The 20,309-nt window shown below is 47.6% G+C and overlaps 1 protein-coding gene across 1 annotated transcript; it reads left to right on the top strand.

The window, feature by feature from the left end:
- Positions 1-714: 714 nt before the first annotated feature.
- On the top strand, positions 715-18,675 carry CDK15 (cyclin dependent kinase 15). The gene is given in 9 exon segments (XM_026048327.1): positions 715-766; positions 951-1,042; positions 1,834-1,896; positions 3,798-3,925; positions 5,321-5,369; positions 5,371-5,441; positions 9,934-10,027; positions 12,355-12,419; positions 18,624-18,675. Coding segments are annotated over 9 exon segments (666 nt in total).
- The last annotated feature ends 1,634 nt before the right edge of the window (positions 18,676-20,309 follow it).

The following is a 20,309-nucleotide window of genomic DNA, read 5'->3' as shown; positions in this document are numbered from 1 at the left end:
AAAAAAACAAAAAGCAGCTTTCATGCAGGAGCCGAAGTCATCCGCCCTCCCCTGGCCAGCACAAGTTGTGTACTGTGTGCTTTGGCTAACTCAGCAGGAACGCCTGCCCGTGCTTTATCTGGAGGAGATTTTTACCCCTGGGTGGTCTGACAGGGTGCTAAGCTGGTTTTAATCAGCAGGGGAGGACGAGTCTCCAGCCGCTCTGAGGCTCCTCTGTYGTGCCAGGAGCTGAACTAAACTGGGCAGCCAGGCAGGCCTGGCTTTGCTGAGCTTTGGGGTTTCGCAGCTGGGTGCGATGCGGTGGTCGCGCCAATGAGCAGGGTGATGCCAGCGCCGGTGCTCGGCAGAGCTGCGGTGACTACGGTCCCGCTCGCGGCACAGCCTGGTGTCCCGCAGCTCCCGGGCCGGGCTACAATAYGAGGGAGCTGCACAGGTCCCCCTTGCACAGAGACCACGGCTGCAGCAAGGCTTAGCACTGCGAGGTGCCCCGCGAGCCTCGCTCAAAAGCACCAGGGCTGCACAGCGGCAGYGGGGCCCCTGCACGGCCAGGCCCCCCAAACTGCATGGATACAAAACAGACACCGTGCACTCAGTCGTCTCATCTCCGGGCTCCAGAGGAAGTGACAGCGCGCTTCCACCAAGCTACAGCCATGCACTGGAATTCACTGCAGCACCTACAGCAATTTCTGCCAGCAGATTTTTGTACCTGATCCCATGAAGCTGGAAGATAAGACCCTACATACCCCGACGGTGCCCCTCTCGAGGAGTGTGGGCTCTGYGGCAGTGCCCAGCCCAGGCCTCCCACTGGGAGAAAAGGCTTCTCCTCACCTGAGGAGCTGGCACYTGGGAGCTGCTGCGTGACAGAGGCAGATTCCACCTCAGAGAGACGGGACCCCTTCCCCTTCTTCCACCGGCAGTGGGGAGCCTGATCCTCCTTTGCTTTTCCACAGCTTCTCCTCTCAAGAGTCTGAGCCATGCCAACGCGGTGCTCCATGACACCATCCAGACCAAGGAGATGCTAACCTTTGTCTTCAAGTACATGGTGTCTTTGAGTACAAAAGTGGTTCTCTTTTTCCTGTTGGGAAGAAACCAATGGCTATGTAGTGAACTTATTGCATTAGGAGACATCTACAGAGGAACAAGTTTTTATCCTTCAGTGCACTGTTGGATTCTCCTTCTTGATATCCAGCTTTCCATCCACGCAGCCTTGCTTTCTTGTTTGTTTATGCAACAGCCCTGCACAAAAGTGGTCCCACATGTTGTCCTCACCAGGATGGCAGAAGCCACCTCTGTTACTGACTTGACAAGTCAGTAGAAGCGCAGGGTTACTGAGCCACAGCAAGGCCAAGACACAGGGGTCCTCACCCACATCCAGCTAGTGCCAAGTTTGGCACTGGCAGCAGTGGTTCCCTGCAGCCAAACTACAAATTTCTCTCAAGGGGAGAGTAAGATGTCAATAAATTCTCCGTACAAATCTTCTGTAAGTTCTCTGTATGAATCTGGTTACCTTTTCTAATAGCTATCAACCACGTGATAAAGAAAATACAGGGGCTGCATATTCTTACTATAGTTTTATAATTAATTCTGTGTAAATTCTGCTATTATCTTCAGGCCACAAACTGTTACAGCGACAAGCAGGTCAGCCAGCCCCCTGCTTCTGTGTGTCCTCATATGCTGCATCAGCTCAGATGTTCACCACGATGAAAGGAAATCCCTTGTATGTAGTTGTATCTTCTTCCCCTGCCTCCTATTTGCAGGACAGGCAATACTGTACTGGTAGGAGCAATAAACGCTAGTAACTTTCCTTAAGGTGTTTTTTCAATTCTTATTTAGCACACAGGTCTAGTGCAACACATGGCCCAGCATTCTGGAGGGTCTCAGTCTCACAGTATTATGGTGAGCTCCTTAGAAGACAGGTATCTCTTAAAGCATGAGAAATACATTTCCAATTTTTTCCAATAATGACCCTTGGAAAGTCCTKCAATGCTTAAAACATCTATAAATTATTACTATTATTTATTCATTCCATATATGACAAACACTTAGAAGAAAAGCTGTCTTTGATAAAAGATGCAACAACGTCCCTTTCATTACCTCTCCAAGGCCAGTTTTCAGCTTAGGCTCCTCTTCCCATTTCCTGAGCCTGCAAGAAGACATTCTTCTTTTGTAAACAATGACGTCTTGTGGCAAGCAAATCTGTCTCTCCACAAATTYGTATTTTCTTATCACTAGGACATATTACTCATTCCTCTAAAAGTTCTCAAATCTTGCTCTCTTCTCATCTGGAACTATTTTCATATTTAGAGGTCAATTAAAACCCTTACATTTTGCAAAAGCTTTTTGGGGGATAGCTTGACTGCATCTGAGCACAGCTGAAGATGCACCATCCTTTGCAGGCTAATATTTTAATAGTCTTCTACCTTCCTCTGTAGAGGACTTCACAATTTAATTAAATATTAGGGCTTTCACTGCACGCTGATTTAGGTTTTAATGCAGATGTCCCCAGTGAGTGCCTAAATCCTTTTCTTGAGTAGCTTTGGATAATTTCTCACAGCTGTCAACAATAACTTTGTATCTTATCAGACTGTCTATTCATCTGGCTTGGTCGGTTCTCTCTGAAGTTGCTCACTGTCACTTCTTATCTGGGCTAATCTAAATACTTCCGTCATCTTCAAATGTTGCCACCTTGTTCACATCTTTTTTTCCCAAATGATCTGTTAAGCAATACCAGTTCCAGTGAAGTTTCTCAGGGCCCCAAATTTTAAACATCCTCAGCGCTCGGATGTGTCCAAGATCCCGTATTGCAGTTYTGGCACAGACCTCAAGGGCTCTGCTACCAGGCAGGCTTGTAAAGGACACTGAGTACATGACCGTAACATGTAGTCGCTGGCATTTATGTGAAGAAACACTAGCCAGCTGCTCTGCTTTTGTGTCCAAAATCCTCACTGTCAGCAGGAATTGAAGTGCAAAATGACTTACTGTGCCTTTGGGTCACGYAGCTTGCTTCACTTTTGCTGGCAAAACATTGTTTTTGTTCTCCGAGTGATTCCCACCAGCTATGATGCTATTATGCAGGATACAGCAGGGACACTTTTGTGGTAGAMAACTGACCTAGGGGTGTCACTGATTTTCCTGCTCGTCAGGTTAAACTTCTGATGGGAAATGTCTTTTCTCTGGGGAAGTCTACTTCCATTGTGTTTTGTGTTCAAACCATTATCCAATTTCATACTTTGCCCATGCTATTCCCATTTCATACTTTATAAGGAGCTTACTTATTCTTGCCGCTCTGACAGGGGTAGGTCTTKCTTACTTGCTTGCCTTCCTGCCTGCTCGCTCCAGTCATCAGCTCTCCCTTGCTTTAGCTGTTAAACTGGGGTTGTGTTTTCCCCCAGCTTGCAAGCTAACAGTTTACACTGTTGAGAGAGTTGTTTTGCTGGTCCAGCTTGCATCAGGGAGCGGATGCAGAGCAACCAAGGGACTCCCTCTTCTGGTGCTCGCCGCTTCCAAAGGGCAAGGCTTGCGGCTCCAAACCCTTCCTGCAGTCCCTACTCCAGTTCCCAAGGACAGCCATATATCCAGAACATGCACTTAGGCACCAAAGTGCTCCACATGGAAAGGCTGGGGAAGCCCCAAGGCAGTCGTATCCTGCTACAGCTCCACGCTCATTTTCAGGACTTTTGCTGGCTTCTCACTTCATCTCTGCTCTGTTCCAGTTCTGCAGCTCAGAGTTAATGTATCGATGCAAAGCCACCCAAAGCCATTTTCGGGTTTTTGTTGTTGTTGTTGGCTTTTTCTAGCTGTTCATGTTCCAGCGCTTGCGAGGCCTGGCTTCCATCCACCGACAACACATTCTTCACCATGACCCAAAACCCCAGAACTTGCTCATCGGTTGCCTTCACGAGCTCAAATTAGCCGACTTTGGTGAGTCACTGTTTGGAGACTGCTCATATATGTGTTCAGAGCTAAGCTTGGGCGTACCTATAGCTCTGTGTCCACAGCCAAACAAGGCATAGGGACATAACCTCTCACTGAACTTCAGGGAAGCATTTCCGTGGTCAGGCCAGTCTCCTTTACACTGGGAGATGCAGAGAGCATCACTGAAGTGATGACCATGTAAAAGCAGGACTCCTAAGTGCTGGGTGCTGGGGAGGAACAGCCTCCCAGGCCGCTCCTGCGGTTCAGGGCGCTGGCACCAAGGGAGCTCCCTGTTCCCACCGCCTGGGCAGCCAGATCTCATGGCACCTCTCCAGCTACTGCCCAGAGCACACACTCAGCCCCCCAAAACACCACAGTGTGACGGGCCAGGAGGAGCAGGAAAACGAAGGGGAGCACTGCCAGCTTCCAGCCCACCCTGCAAACCTCTCCCTCTGCAGCACTTTGTGCAGCCTCTTTGCTGGTCTGATATTTTGCAGTTTACAAGGCTGTCAAAGAAGGGTCCAACTCTGGTTGGACATGTACAAAGTCCCTTTGCAGAGCTGTATCTACTCTCAGGCCTTTTAACAGCGCCAAAGCAGCTTTCTTAAAGGCAAAGCCTGGGCAGTACAGAAAGRCCTCTCTAGCACAGTATTTGGATGCTCCAGGAAGGAGGATTTGCAACGGCCAGCAGGAAAGTTCCTCCCCTTCACTCTGCTGGGCATCGCAGGGCCATTTCCCTGGGCATTGCTAGGGGGTCTCCAGCACATTTCCTCTCCACCTTCCTGGAGGGACTTGCTGTGACTGGCTCTAAAACTCAGGATTTTTGGAAAGTCAAGGAAACAGCAACCACAGATGCCAGCTGAGGTATTACCTCCTTCTTCCTGTGTCTTTATCCCCATTTTGCTTGKGGAACAGAGGTGAAGAAATACCTTTTTCTTTCTTGAAGGGAAAATACCAATTTATCTTTTTATTAACTGTCTGAAGCTGTTGAGAAGTCTGTAAAGATCACAGCTGCCTACTTAATTTGAATAAGTAAGCAAAGTATTCAGAAGCATTTCGAAGATGCAGGATAACTACAGCTTATCCTAAGGAGTTAATAACATATAGTMCATTTGAATATAAAATTACAGATGTACACATACATATGTGCAGGTATCAGTCAAAATAGCTTTTCCTTCTCCTCCCTGCCCTGCAGGACAGGGCATATTGCTTGAGCCAACCCACCTCAAAGGTGTCCAGAGACACCAGCTCTGTCAACTGCTTGTAAACTGCATTGGGATTACTTCTGTTCAAAGGTGCAAGAGAAAATAATGTTCTATTTCCCATTATTTATATACATATATATAATATATAGTATCAGCAGGACCATYCTCTTTCAGTGTTCCACATTCTTTGTTCTGTCAAGCCTTGCTCATGCCAAGCCCATCCCCAGTCAAACATACTCCTCTGAAATGGGGAACRCTCTGGTACCACCCTCATGATGCGCTGCGTGGCACTACCAAATATCCATCTGACCTGGATATCTGGTAATGAATGGGCTGCAGGCTCTTGGGGAAAATCATCTTTAGATGAATTAAGTGAGTTCAACCACATTATAGTAAAGCTACTAAGTAGTGTAGTTAACATGTAGGATCATCTCAGCTATGGAATTACATAAATCTCATCTGCTAATCTGCTAATATTTATGAGATATAGAAGTCTCATTTGATAACATTTACGAATCACCCTCAGGTTTTAGATTAGAAGCACTTACCTTAATGCACTCATTGTTTTAGATTTACCTAGCTGGCTGTTCCAGGGTAGTTTTCTGCAGAGGGGACTTTGTGAAGAACCCGGGGGTGGAGGCTACCATGGGAGCAGGCAGCTCACAAACCATCAGCAGAACATCCTTGTTCTGGGCAGCTTTACATCTGCAAATTGTACCTCTGTTTCAACCCTTCTCCTCAAGCCTGTTAATTCTCCAACCAGGACTCTGCTTACCTGTTCCAGAGTCAAAAGCTGGGAACTGAGGGCAGCACAGCAGGCTAGAGAACAAGGTTGCGGAAAAGGGCAAGCAGATTTAAGAACAAGGCTATATATATATGTGTGTGTGTGTGTATATATATCTATATATATATATATATTTTTTTTCCTTGAAAGTAGCCTGTACTAGGCCCACAAAGCCTGGCATTTCTGGCTGTGCAGAGCCAATGTGACACGTACCACACAGCAACAGGGCACTGCTCTGCAGAGATGCCATCCAGCACTTGCAGCGAGCGGCCGCTGAACAGCATCGCACCGCAGGCACCTTTGTTATAGTGGCTCTCTATAATAACAACAKTCAGAGTGTTTGCCCTACAGAAAGATGTCCTGCTGAGAGGATAGAGATACTTCAGTGAGCTCTATTCAGTGGCTTCATCCAACAGGAGTCATTTATTATCTTGATGCACACTGCATTTAAGTTCAATTTTTTTCTATTAGGAAATAATGTGAATTCACACAGATGTTACTTGTCTGTAGGGAAGAAAGAAAAAAAAAAACTATTTCTTCTGGATGCTGCAATTTACATGAAGGCAGGTCAGAAAGCCCTTGGCAATGGCATGAGACAGTGGGTGTTAAAGCCTTGGTTTAAAGAAACCAATTATAACAAAATAAAACATTACGGCAATTCATGCATAGTGTGCTTGAGCAGCAATACTGTCAGTGGGAGGCACATGGGAAATGAATGAGGCCTTGAATAGATGAAGAGAGAGACAGRAGGAGACTCACTAGCTCTTGGACTAACTAGCAAAACCTCTTTAATCTTGCTGTATCTTTTCCCCCTCTCTCTCTTTTCTCCCTCACTGCCTCTTCGAGACTTTAGACGAGTCAATTAAGAGATTTCAGGGAGACTAACAGAATGTTTCAGTAAGATTACGCTCTGCATCAGGGAGATCTTTTTTTTTTTTTAAACAAAAAGTACTTTATGAATGTGCAGAGCTGATTTTCAGCAGATGCTAATGTCATGAGTGCCTTAAGTCAGCTCTTCTTTTCAGTCAAGCTTTCCTAGCATAATCTTCCAGGAACGTCCCGAGAATCTTCTTAGGTACTTTTGCATTGAATAACAATTCCTCARGAATGAAAAGAATGAGAGAAAAAGGGGAAAAAAAAGAAAAAATACAACAGTTCTAATGTTAGTCTAAATCTTGGAAATACTTAAAAGTAGAGGCTGTATTTTGAATAATCCTGGTTAAGAGCAGGATCCTTCCAGTACTATAAATTCCACACCTCAGAGAGAAAGTTGAGGCTTCTACAGAGAGACTGAAATGAGGGACCCAGAAGGCCTYGTTTTCAAAGTCCTACTTTAACAAACAGTCAAAAATACTTGCAAAAAGAGAGTTGTTCTGTCTCCTTCAGGCCTGTTTTTGTAAGGAAAAGTATATTTCATCCTGGAAAACACAGATGGTAACAGTCATGATTGCCACTGATGAATCAATACAGTAGCAAGCAGGCACTAAAGGCAGCTGGTCAGCTAAGCCTCACTGCAGGAAGCAAAAAGCCCTTCCTTTCCAGCAGTTGTGGTTGCTCTGATAGTTTTGTCTTTATTAGAGACCCAGAGGTTCAAAGGCTTTCAGAGATAATGGGAATAAACCATGAATACAAAAGAGAGCTCTATCGGAAGGTGAATTTGTAACAACCTAGAAGTTGTTCCTTTCCTTAGACTGACAGCTTGCCCATTAGTGAAAAGGCTGTTTCATTAGATTGGGATGTTTCAGCCCTTTGCCCTTGAGTAATTCTTAGCAAATGTGAGCTGAGTCTAGAAGAAAAGGCATCTAGGTCTTACTTCCATTTAAAGCCCTGTCTGGATTTTCGGCATTCTCAGCACTAATGGCAACCACAGCAGTTTGGGTTTCCTGTCACCGCATGAACCCTCCTGCCTTTCCRAGCAGTTTGGGTCATGAAGACCAGGGCACTTTCACTGTTACCAGCAGGGGAGATTCTCTAGCACCTCCGATGCCCAGGTCCTCCGGGACTTAAATTCCAGTTGGGAATAGGCACAGCCAGAACTGTACCTTAGAAAAACCTCTACAGAAGGTCTAGTTGTGGCTGTCTCATTTGAGGGCTGCCCAGAATCCACAGGACGGTTCTGCAGCAGCTGCTGTTTCCCATTAACTGGCCATTCCCAGTTAGTTTTGGACCCAAACGGTGGGCAAACCTTAGCACCATTTGCTCCAAAACCACACAGAATTGCTCCTCAGTACAAATCAGGAGTGTCTACATGAAGCAGTATGCAGTCAAACTTGAGCAAGGACATCAGGGGATTACAGCAGCATATGTGGTTGCAAAACAGGGTGAGCCATTTGGGCATGGACATCAGCTGTGAAAACACAGGGTTGATAGGACACTGCTCTCAGTAGAGTGGGCTCCAAAATAACTGATGTGCTAGTGCTATGAAACACAAATCTCTGTTGCAAAAGCTGTGAGTGAAGTTTCCTGATACATGGCCCTGCCAGAACATATCATAAAAATAAGGATCAAAGCTCACAAGACCCAGGGCTTGTACGTGAAGCTAAGGGAAAGCAGAGATGTTTGCGAAAACAGAATTGGATACGGATCTGGAAATAGACTTGGCATCATCAGATCCATGAGGATGACCAAAATGACCACCACAGCTGAGCTGCATGTCAGGCTTTCCACTGGGCACAGCCAGATAGGAAAAGCAGCTTCAGGATTGCAAAAAAGCCTCCAGGACATTAGAGATAAGATATCAGTGCAGATGAACAGATGACATCACTAGTAACAGCACAACACGTGAAAATAATTCTTCAGAGTCTGTTAGAGAGGGCTGAATCACCAACATTTCAACCTAAAGGACTCAAATCTCTTATACCCGAAGAGTCAACCTAAAGCCTGAGGAGCAGAGATGGGGATATAGTAAAATGACAGAAAACCCAGAAATTTGTAGTGAAGAAAAGTGAAAAAGTTAAACAGCGAATGAGCAAAGTTTTACACCATACACTAARCCATTGAAATTCTTGCAAATAGATAAGCCTGCCCTGGCCACAACTATCTCATCATTATTGCCACCTGGACTAACCCCTCGTAATAAAATAAAGTATTTTGTAAGTAAATTTTTTAAGTCTTGGTTTGCCTTGGCACAAGCACAGGGCTGGGGACAGAGTAAAATTGGATTACTTCCATGTGGTGTTGCCACTAGTTTCTTTATACTGTGAAATCTTACCCATTGTTTTGCAGTGAAGAGCCAATTGCTTCTAAAGGAAAAATCTCTTCAGTGGTCGGTGTCTCTGCATCTATTGTAGCTAATATATTGTGTAGTAGCTCCCTGCTTATTATCCTGATTGTTACCAAACACATTTTGCATCTTYGTCTCCTGGAAAAAATATTCCACAGGCTCCTACCTTGACTGTCTTTTTTGGATCGGTTTGTAACAAAACAAGTTGAAAGAGAAACAAATCCTTTTGGTGATGGAGAAAAGACAGAGCTTTGATTATTCTATTTTAAAATATTTATCTGCGATGGACACGAATRTGATCTCTAGCCTGTTGCTGCCCAATTTTACTTACCACCTTTTTAGGTCAAGTATTTCAGTGTGTAGGACTGGGATCAAGTTTTTGTTGACTCCATCCAGTCTGCGACAAGGAGCAGGGGCAAATGCACAGGAAAGGATTGCCAGAGCAGTGCTGTGTAGCATGTTCCTTCCCCTAGGGAAGCCTTCCTGACTTCCCAGGGTTTGCTCACCCTGTACCCCGGCTACCACCATACTGCAGCGGTACAGCAGCCTTCACTTCAGCCTGTATTTTTATATATATGTGTATATATATATATGTCCTGCCCTGCTATCCCTCAGCTCACTCCCCTAGATGAAATGGAGGGGCATTCATCACCTACGGCTGAAAACATATGGACACGATCCAGCCTGTATCTGGATTTCTGAAGCTGCAAATCAGGATTTCTGAATTTCTATTCCCAAAACTGCTACCTCGTTGGCTTCCCTCACGTTGCACCTGTGAATGAGCAAATACCTTGGGTTTCCCGCACGAGTGCAGGCTGCCTATTTGTGGAAATGATCCAGGGCCAGCCAAAATTTGCAGGAACTTCTGGTGCTCTCGAACAACTGGAGAACATCTGGGAGGTGAGTTAAATATACCTGAAATGCGAGAGAAAAAAAGCTGTTGCTCCAGTCCCCTATTAAATTTTGAAGTCCTGAGCATAGGTTTTATGAACAGCAGAAATAAATTGGTCCAAGCTGCCAAGTTTATAGCAGACTTTGCAACCATCTTACATTTGGTAACTTTTTTTTTTTTTTTTTTCCAGACACAGGAGTAAATCAAATGACTTTCCTTTGATGTTTGTCATCTCATCAAAAATTTAAAGCCAATTACAGTGACATCAAATTGAAGAAGGCATACAAGGTGTGCAGGTACTGCAAATTCTGCTGCTCCTGGTTAACTCCCTAACTTACTGCAGGATGCAGCACACACCGCACGCTCACAGAGAAGTGCTAGCACTGCCCTCCGTCTGCCTTGGGCCTTTTTTAAAAAGGGCCAAGTCCTTTTTTATTTTAACTCCTGAGATACTCAGGAGCCTCCTAAGCTGTTTTTGTGCTGGGAAAAGTGAGCAGCCCTCAGTGCTGGGGGGGTAAAGCTAAGGCTGAAGGTGCACGTGTTGAAAAGACAAAGCAACACTTCTGTGAACCTCAGCGTTATTCGCCTCGAGTTCAGCCTGTTTAAATAAATGCTGAATTTCTCTTTCATAGAAAGTGAAAAAAATGAATTACCGAGAAAAAATAAACATCCCTCCTTGGCCAATTAAGAGGGTTCAAAGTGAGGGCAGGGCACGGTCTTTCAGCGTGTGAATGAAGGGTATCCTTCCCCTCGCGGCTCGGAAATCTCCCGATACGTTTCCTGTGGTTTGGCAGTTGGAGGGTTATAGCCCTAGCTGATACCGTGATTAATAGGCTTTGTGCTATGGAAGGCAAAGAAACTTGTTTAAAAATCATGAGGAAGCTTTAAGAGCCATGAAATAATCAGTGMCTTCACAGAAGGTTTTATGTTATTATGCAGCCTGCAATGAGGCTCTGTGTTCAGCCAAGATTTCAAAGCTCCTCGAGGATTTCAGTGCCTAACCCGAGGTACTCTGCACACTGTGAGGCTCAGAGTGGGAATTCCTGCTTTTTTTCCTAATAGGCAGGGTTTGTTTTTTCATGTAGCAACACCACAGGGCAGCCCATGCCGGGTCCAAGCCGGCTGCATCTCTGTGTGATTCTGGTGATTCTGCTGCTCATCTCCAGTTGGTGAGGTCAGCTCAGGCAAGCATGGATATACAGCTGGCAAAATCCAACCCCAAATGATGAGATGTGTTGATGCTGTTGAATCATATATGATGCTGCCACACTTCTTTTAGAGGCAAGTGCCACTTTAAGCAATCTCCAAGCGCCCTCTCCAGCCCCTTACCCAAACCTGCCCAGTGTCATCCTGCCTTGGAGGTAGGGCTATGTCCAAGAGGGAACCGTTTTTTCTCCCTGGATTACTTACAGGAGACCAGTTTACTCACCTGGTCCACCGTGTGGCTGTGCAAGCAGTGGCATCAGTACTAGTGAAGGGATGTCAGAGGACCAGGATGGGAAGGGKGTGAAGAAGAAGGTACTTGGGCCAACAGTGCTGCCTATGATGGTCTGGCCTGAGTGAAAGAAGAGCGAGTACAGAGCAACTCTTCTGCTCTGCTTCATTTCATAGCCCAGAACAGGACCTAGGGTTAACACACAACAGAGGAAACAATACCCACAATATTATTAAGTTAAATAAATACAACTCATTCTCCAGTTTGGCATGAAAGCTCATTAWGGCTCCAGAACAACCACCCCTGCCCAACCACCTCGTAAATGCAAAACCAGGTCCAAACGCACGTTCTGGAAAAGCATTCAGTAAAGAGAAGGCTCAGAGCATAGAAATGCACCTCCCCATGGCCCTGGACCCTGCAGCTCCCGTGGCAGCCAGGGGATGCGCCAGTGCCAGGGCTGCTTCCCCCAGGGAGCTCCAGGTACCGGAGCTGCTCTCCTGCTTGCTCCGGGAGAGGGAAGGCACCAGCGAGCGGGGAAGGTCCCAGCCAGCTCCACCACTGCTCTTTAGGGCACGTCTTTCATGACACCAAGGTTTCTGCACTGTCATTGCGAGCTTCTGCGGGGCCTATTCCTTGTATCACAGCATCTCAGCTTTCATTTGGAGGAAAAGGAACTGTCTCACCTCCGCAAAGCATAACTTGTGCGAGACAAATCCAATGCTGAAGAATGAATAAAAAGCCCTAACACTGTTTGTATTCACATTCCTTTTTGTGTGTTTTTGAGTCAGTCTGGTTATGTGGGGAATTACCTGAGTGAGCCCGACTGCCCCAGCCTCACACCAGCACAGGCTGCTGCTGCACGTGCTGCTCTTCTTGCTCCCTTCCTTGTTTYACACAGAGGTCCTGGGGGTCCCAACCGAGGACACCTGGCCAGGACTTGACGAGCTCCCCAACTATAAGCCAGATAGGACTCAACTCACCAGAGCATCACCTTTTTCTTGGAGGTACCAAGCATTCAGCTATTTTTGAATCAGTAATTCTCACTGAAAAAAAAAAATCTGTGCTTTTTCAACATTATGAAACATAACATGTTTTGCTGCTAGCAAATCCCTTGAGCTAAGTGATAAAAATAGTGCTGTTGTAGGAGTGATGGACTAGGATGGAAGCAGAGATACGGGCCTGCCAAAACTCCCTCCCTGACAGCCAGATACCCCATGGGCTCATGGAAGATGTCACTGCTCCAAACACTAACAGTTAAGCTGGTCTCCACTCCTCTCAGTAAAGGACCAATGTCTCCTGCTTCAGCCTGGAAAAGGTGGCAGGTTCCTGGAGATACAGTTTATCTGAATTCTCTTTATTCTCATGGAGATTGGCTTGAGGGCCTTTAAACCTCATTTTTAAAGGTCACTGTCCCTGATTTGGATGTRGGCAAGGTGAGAAATCTGTGTGATTTATAAAGGTGGCTTCTTTTATTTCCACATGGGCTGGTAAGGAAGCCAGTGTCCTGGACTTCAAAGGGCCAGTTGTCTCTTATTTTGATGTGGGCAGGTTGAGAAGTATGCTTTGAAAAGCAAGCCCAGTCACTCTGTCTCACTCTGTCTTCCCCCGCCAGCCCCCTCTCTCTCTCTCTCTCCCTTTTTGTTTAATGTTTTCTCCTGGGAAAATAGATTCAAGTGTCATTGAGGGGGAAATGATGAGCACTGATTCTCAGCCTCGCAGCAGGATCATTCTCTACGAGAAATATAAAAGTGAAATATTAAAAACCCTCGAATGAGAAACCCATCCATCTGCAATCTAGCCATTCTGCCTCACTTGTACCCTAGGAGAGGGGTGGGGGGATTGCCCTCTATCTGGAAGGGGGAAAGAAAAGAGCAGGGGGCAGAGGAGGAGGGAAAAGAAGTGCTTTGAGCAGGAGGTTTACAGGTTTAGTAGAGCATAGTAACATCTTTTCAAAGAAGTGGGTGTTGCTCTGTGACCCAGTCCAAGATGCCCCTCCTTTGATTCTGGTGCGCGAACACTAAACATCCCCCATTTTCACATGGTAGCCGCCAGGGGCTGAACAATAACCCGCTCTTGCAGCCGCGAGGGCTGGAATCCCGCACACAATTAGCTGAGACACATTCATCAGGCCAGCGTGAAATGGGAATGTGCCGCTGTGCGCAGCAAGCTGGATTTGAATCCAGCCAGGATTTGAATCCAGCCAGGATCAGGCCAGGAGCAAGCGCAAGCGGGCAGCGCGGGGAGCACGTTTCCCTCCAAGCACGGCCAGCGCGGCCGGCTCCTCCACAAGCGCCACGCGGGCGCTCTGCAAGGGCAGGAGATGCTCAAGTAGGGGGCAAATCATTCCCAAATAATCCCTTTGAGACAAGTCATCCGCTGGCACAAGGCCAGGCTCTCCACACGGATGGGGAATAGGTCTCCGGGACACGGTATGGGGCAGGAGCGGGCGCGAGCGTGGCGCTCATGAAGAGAGGGGCGCAGGCAGCACACAGCACCCTGAGCGCCCCGAGCGGCCGCCGCGGAGGGAGCCGGCGGCTGGCAGGGAAGTGGCACAGACCCGGGTGGGCACCACAAGCTCCGCTCAAGCTGAGCTGCTGCACAGAAGGTTTCCCTGCGCACGCAAGCGGGGCAGGGTGACCGCTGCAGGACTGGGATCGCGCCACGCCGGCAGCCTCCGTGGCTTCCCGCACTGGTCAGGAGCTTATTCAGGCCGGGTTTTGGAGGCTCTGCCAGTGGGAAGGCAAATCAGTCTGTTTGAAGCTCTGCCGTTTACGCTCTCCTGGGCACTTCCCCTCCCCAGAGCACAAACTCCAGGGATTCCTCAGCCCAAGAGGCAGCTGTGGGGCCTGCCTGGGAACCCCTTTAWCCCTGAGAGCGTTTCCAGCCCAACTGTGCGAATCCAAGTGCCTGGGATGGTTCCAGCAAACAAACCTCCTCACGCTTTCCCAAATCCGATGGCTGCAGCGCTTTTAGCTGGTCCCCTTGATGTTCACAGGAGCACAGGCAGCAAACAAACAAACAGGTTTGTGCCCGAGGCGGAGAGAGAACACAGCACGAAACAAAGCGCCSAGGTGTGATCCTATTCTCCTTGAAGTTGATGGCAAAACTCCCCCTGGATTCAGCAGTGTCGGCTCGGCTCCACATCGAGGTTGTTACTGGAAGGGTTCCTGGGCCAGGCGGGTTCGGAGGAATCTTTGAAACGAAAGCTGGAAGCCTTTGGATGTTTGTGTGTCGCTTCCATGGGCACATCCTGCTGCAAGCTCCGAAGGGGAGATCCCGCGTGGGGCAGAGCRGCTCCCTGGCCCTGCCGAGGCACCTGGCACGGTGAGCAGGGAGGACGGTCAAGCCGCTCATCCCTGCCCAGCTCCAYGGCCATCTCCCCGTCTCTCCAGGAGAGCCATGTTCCAAAGCGAATTACACACAAGCGAGGAGCCAAGAGCAGAGCCTCAGCCGGCGCCGGCTCCAGGGCCAGCTCCTGAGGGACATCCCGGCCCCGGCACAGCCCTGCCTGCCGCGCGACGCCTGGCCCCGCGCTTGCTCATTTGTTCTGCTCCCCTCATTCTGCTTCCCCTCCAAGCGGCACTTGGAGCTCTGTTAACACTATTTTTGAAAGCTCTCATGCTGTGTGAGCTCAAATCCTTGCATTAATCTACTGCTGTGTTCATTTCACTGCGCTGAAAAGCAGGGAGTTTAAATCCTCTCTAAACACCGCTGGTGACACCAGAAGGCCAATGTCTTGATCCAGTCCCATTAGTGGTTACAAGTTTGAATCTAGACAGCAGGGGTTAAGGGCAGGAAAGGAATTGGACTCGCAGCCCATGACACGAAGCCAGAGCCTTCGGCTGGGRACACTGGAAGGCCCGATGCCTCGAGTCCTTTCGTGTCTCCTCTTTGCTGACATCTGGATTCCAAAAAGCACAGATTTGGTTTTCAGTGACATGCTGGGAACTTGTGACGAGCGAGCCCTAGCTTGCTGCGAGCACGCTCCGCTCCTCGATGGGCTGCACGGGCTGGCCCGCGTGGCTTCCCACAGCAGCTCCCAGCGTTTCATTCAGCAGGCACGAGCTGTACGCTTGTCTTTTTCAGATGCAGCAATGRATTTTAAAATGAGCTCCATTTTTCAGATGTCTGTGGCTTTGCTATGATGAGTGAATCTGGACAGCTTTCCATGGCCAACTTTTCCTCACGAGCACAAGAGTTTCAGTCTCATTTGCTTTTCCAAGGTGCCACCAGCAGATGGAGGCAACAAGCAGCAGGCCCAGGGCATAAACCAGGAATGACATTTGGGAGACTACAGATCAAGTCTGAACTCTTAAGTGCTGATTTTTTATCTCACTTTTTATGGTGATGCTTCACTGAACAAATGGGAAACTGAAATCTCCAATGATGAAATCTTCATTGTTGCCATGAACTGCACATGGCTTCGATCCCGACGGGAAAAGCAGCATTAACCCCTGCGCAGCGTCAGCTGGCCGGGATGCAGGGAAGCTCCGTGTGGGCCTGGCAGCGGGCACGGACACAGGCTGGATCCTGCCCCGCGGATGGGGCTCCACAGAGGTTTCCCTAATGAGAGGAATTGAGGAGCCTGGAGCTGCTGCCTCCCCCTGGCAGCACTTGGCATCCTCCTTCCCGCTCTTCATCAATTAGGAAAGTTTAACATTTGTCCTCTGGCTCGCTTGCCTTATTAGCAGTTCATTAGCTATTTCCACCTGGGTTTTGGTGCAGGAAGGTATTTCCTCATTAGCACACCCTGCATTGCATGATAGGAGATAACAAACCCAGCCGCTGCCTCTCGCATCTGCTCGCACTGCTCAAAAAGCCATCAGCCCCGCGCAATCCCATCGTTTTATGTGTGTATCATCACGGCACGAGGATTAAATCAGCAGTTTAGCCACTTTGAGGAATGATAGCCAAATATGCTTTATCTTACCTTTAAAGAGGAACCGTTTAYATTGTTTTACAATTTTAGATCGGTCTCAATCTTTACAGTAGGGAAATATTTACTGGTCTGTTCTTACCTCCTCAACACAATGAGGCCTCATAAATCGCTGTGGGTTTGTCTCCACGGGATCAGGCAGGAGATTAATCTGAACTGATTTAAAGTGGATTAGTTAACTGCATTAAACCCTTGAGTAGAGACACAGTGTTTTCTTACCCATATCTTCCATTTATCATCAAAGCTCTGCATACGCAGTGGCAGGTTTGGCGGCCCTCGCTCAAGCAGAATTGAGAGCTTGTTTACACAGGGACAGCACTCGTTGGTTCACTGACTCTTGCACTGCCCTTGCAAATAATTATTAATTTCCCTGTTTTATAAATGACAAATTAAAGTCAGAGGCTTAGTCAAGATCATAGGGAAGATAATAATTCAATATTCCTCCCAGTTCACAGTAAGCAAATTGTTATCTCTAGCTATAACATAAAAAAAATCCTGTTTTTTCTTTATGATGTTAATCTTGCAAATGTATTTCACAAAACAAGACGACATTTCATTCAGACAAAATTGAGATATTTTGCTTTGATGTTGTCAGCTGAGCTTCCATTTTTTAATTTCTATATTTAACTCATTAAAGAATGTTAACGATAGAAGTTTTCAATAGAGTTAAACTCTGATGCTGAAGTCACCTTGACATTTTTATTAAATATTAAAGGAAACTGATATATTGCCATGGMATGGGTCCATCTCATTGAATGAAATTTTTCTGGCAGAAAGTTGCAGTCTCTGGAAGTTTTTGGCCAGCTCTGCTGAGAAGTAAAAAATTTTACCTCATACAAAAAAATGTTATACCTTTCCAAACTATTTTAAAAAAATGTTTTGCTTTTATTCCTCCTGGAAACATTATGTCTCTACTCAATATGGACGATTTATTTCCACACATATATTAGAGCTGAGGAGAAAAAAAAGATGGAAGGAGGATCCAGAGAAAATGCTAACAAGGATCCAAGAGGAATCTGCTGCCAGAGTTCATCTCCGTGATTGATTTGGGGAGGGAGCTATTTGAGACACTGCTCTACCAAAGCCCATATATCTGTGGTATTTACAGAGCTCTAGCACCAAGCAGTCACGAATCCCAATCGGTGTTTTCATCGAGGCTGAAGAATTAGCTGATCTGGTACCATAAGGATCCTCTCTATCCATTCCGTATGGTTGGGTTTTGTTGTAAAACCAGGATCTGGCTTTATAACACCCTAGGGTGCCATGAGAGGGACACTCCCAAGCCAGTGGGATTGGTACCAGTTTGATACCTGTCCATTTATTCACATTTCTGCCTAGGCTTCCTAAAGAGCACAGACCACCATCCACATCATCTGCATTTCTCCTTCTGCTTCCCTTCCACCCTCCAACACCTTTGGKGCCTACTGATGGATCGAACAAATGATCTGAGATGTGGCTGTTACCCAGGCAGTTGTACCACCAGGGTTTATGAATCCTATCTATAGTTTTGCAAAGAGTGAAGTCCCCTTCTCAATAGGGAAGGCCTGAGCAGGGCTAGTCCTCTGTGAGGTTCAGCTTATGCTGTATTGCCCAGAAATCATCCTGTGGTTTGCAGGAAAATGTCTATTAATCACTGTAAGGGGAGTCTTCCAGGATCATGCCATTATATTTTTAAATAAGCTCAAGCAACCTCATGTTTTATAAGAAAAGTTTTCAAGTAAATTCTTCTCTGTATCTCCCCTAATGTTTAGAAACATGTCCTTTAAACACATCAACAACAACGTGCCCTGCAAAGCCTGCAAAGCCTGCRCAGATCCAGCCTGCTGAATCACTACAGCATGTCCAAAGCAGGTCACTTTTAGGGAGGGAATGACCGCAAAAACCRTGGGCGAAACGGAGTGGGATCCAGGCGCTTTGCTCTCCCGCCAGCCCTTCCTTGGGGACCGATGCTGCTTTTATAGAMGGCGAGGACTGAAATGCCACCGAAGCCACCCCGAGGCCCACAGGCGAGGGGAAGGAAAGGGTTACAGAGCAGCACGAGCCTTGTTAGTAACATCAGTGCTGCTACTCAGGTCCTATAGGAATATAGGAATAATGTATATTTATAAATACTAAGATGACAGATTCTATAGGGCCCTTTGAAATTCTGAGCATATGTCTTCGTAAGGGCWCCAAGAATGGTTGTTGGCTTGATTCGTGTTTAATGCTGTGATTGCATATTAAAGTTTGCAGGGCTGGTTGTGTCCAGGAGAGCTCCGAGGCTCCGAGTGCCACGTGGCAGGTGAGCTACCTGGAGCTGCGGTGTCAGGACGGCCTCTGGGCTCACTTGCTTCCTTGTGCAGTCATCTCACTCGAAATGAGCTCTTTTGGCAAGTTCAGAAAGAGCGAGGTGTAAGCAGATCTAAGGGCAGTTAAGCAGTGGATTCTGAGTGGAGGAAAGCACATAGTGGGTTTATTATTCCCAGAGGAGCCGTGATTATTCCCAGATAAGCGGTGACTCAGTGACACCGTGCGGAGCTTTTGGAGGCGCACGGTTTGATTCAGAAGATGGTGCTTTCCCAGGCCCTCTTGCACAGGCTCCAGACAGACTTTGTGCTACCCTGGTTTTCATTTCTATCAAAAATGCCAAGGGGTACACGCTAGGACAGCCTTTATGCAAGAAAATGCCATAATCCCGGGGTTGGGTAGGATGGGGAAATCCACATTCTCCCGTAGCCCAACGCTACAAGACCAGGGACGTGATTAAGCACCTCAGCCTGAGAACGCCAGTACCCCTCAAATACTTCCCAGTGTACTGTGACAGAGGGGCTTGCAAGCATTAACATATATATATATATATATATATACTCACACGTGTGTGTATATAGATACACGTGTACAAACGTATCTGTGAAGGGAACAGCACATCTCCAACCCAGATGACAGGGACCCTGCGAGAGAATGGACCCTCTCTCATTCTGAACAAAGAAAGAAGTGTGCTCCTTGACACCCTGCCATATCCCCCTCCTGCTTCCCACTATTCCCCCTTGCCAGGCGCCGTGACGTCCCGAGGCTGGGGGGCAGCGAGGGCCAGCACAGCGGGCCCTGCTCCGCGCGGCCTCCTGAGGCTGCAACGCGARCAAACAAACAAAATAAGAGCTGTAAAGCTAAATGACCATTTTATTTGTTTGCTCGCCGGCTTGGTTGCTGCCTTCCGCTTCCCYGGCCCCAGCTGTTGCTCCTCCAGGAGGCAGGCGCTTGGCAGCAAGCACTTGCTGGACACGCAGCACATGTCTCGTGTGGATTTCCAACCCTGCTGCAGCCCATTTGCACTCCTGYTACACGGGTAGGATATGGAGATGGGTATTTCACTCAGCTGCTTAATTTTGAGCTCCCACCTGCGCACTTGCACTTCCCACTCTAAATCCATAGCACTAACGGCTGATACTCCAGTTAYGGCACGTGTAGCATCATCCTCCCAGGGGTCTCTAGGAGCCTCTTTCCTTTTACTCGTGACCTTCTCTTTACAAAATAACAACTCATCATCAAATTTCCTCTGAAGAGATGAGCCTGTACACTCCGCTTGTATACTCCAAGCCTGTACACTCCAAGCTCACATGGCAAAGCAAATGCCCTGTACAACTGCTCTATCTGGGGTGGCTTACTCAAATGCCCCGTGTCCTGCACTGCCCGTTTCCTGTTCCACAAAGGTTCCAGCTCAGCCCTGGCTTTCTGGCTTGCACTCCTCTCTCGTGCTCTCCTTCCTCCCGCTCTTCCAGGCCGGGCAGGGTGCTGGCTGCGCAGGGCCTGGCCCCCCGGCAGCTCCATGCAGGGGTGCTCTGCAAGGGGGAGATGCTCTGCAAGGGGCTCCCCTCTGCCTGCGGGGTCCTGCAGCCCCACACGCCTTCCTCACGCAGCCTTCACTTCAGCATTCCTGACA

The sequence above is a fragment of the Nothoprocta perdicaria genome, unplaced genomic scaffold (genome assembly GCF_003342845.1).
Source record: "Nothoprocta perdicaria isolate Ctin4 unplaced genomic scaffold, notPer1 scaffold_11, whole genome shotgun sequence".
NCBI classification, from domain to species: Eukaryota; Metazoa; Chordata; class Aves; order Tinamiformes; family Tinamidae; genus Nothoprocta; species Nothoprocta perdicaria.
Note: the sequence above shows the minus strand (reverse complement) of the source record. Positions and strands in the feature narration are given on the sequence as shown.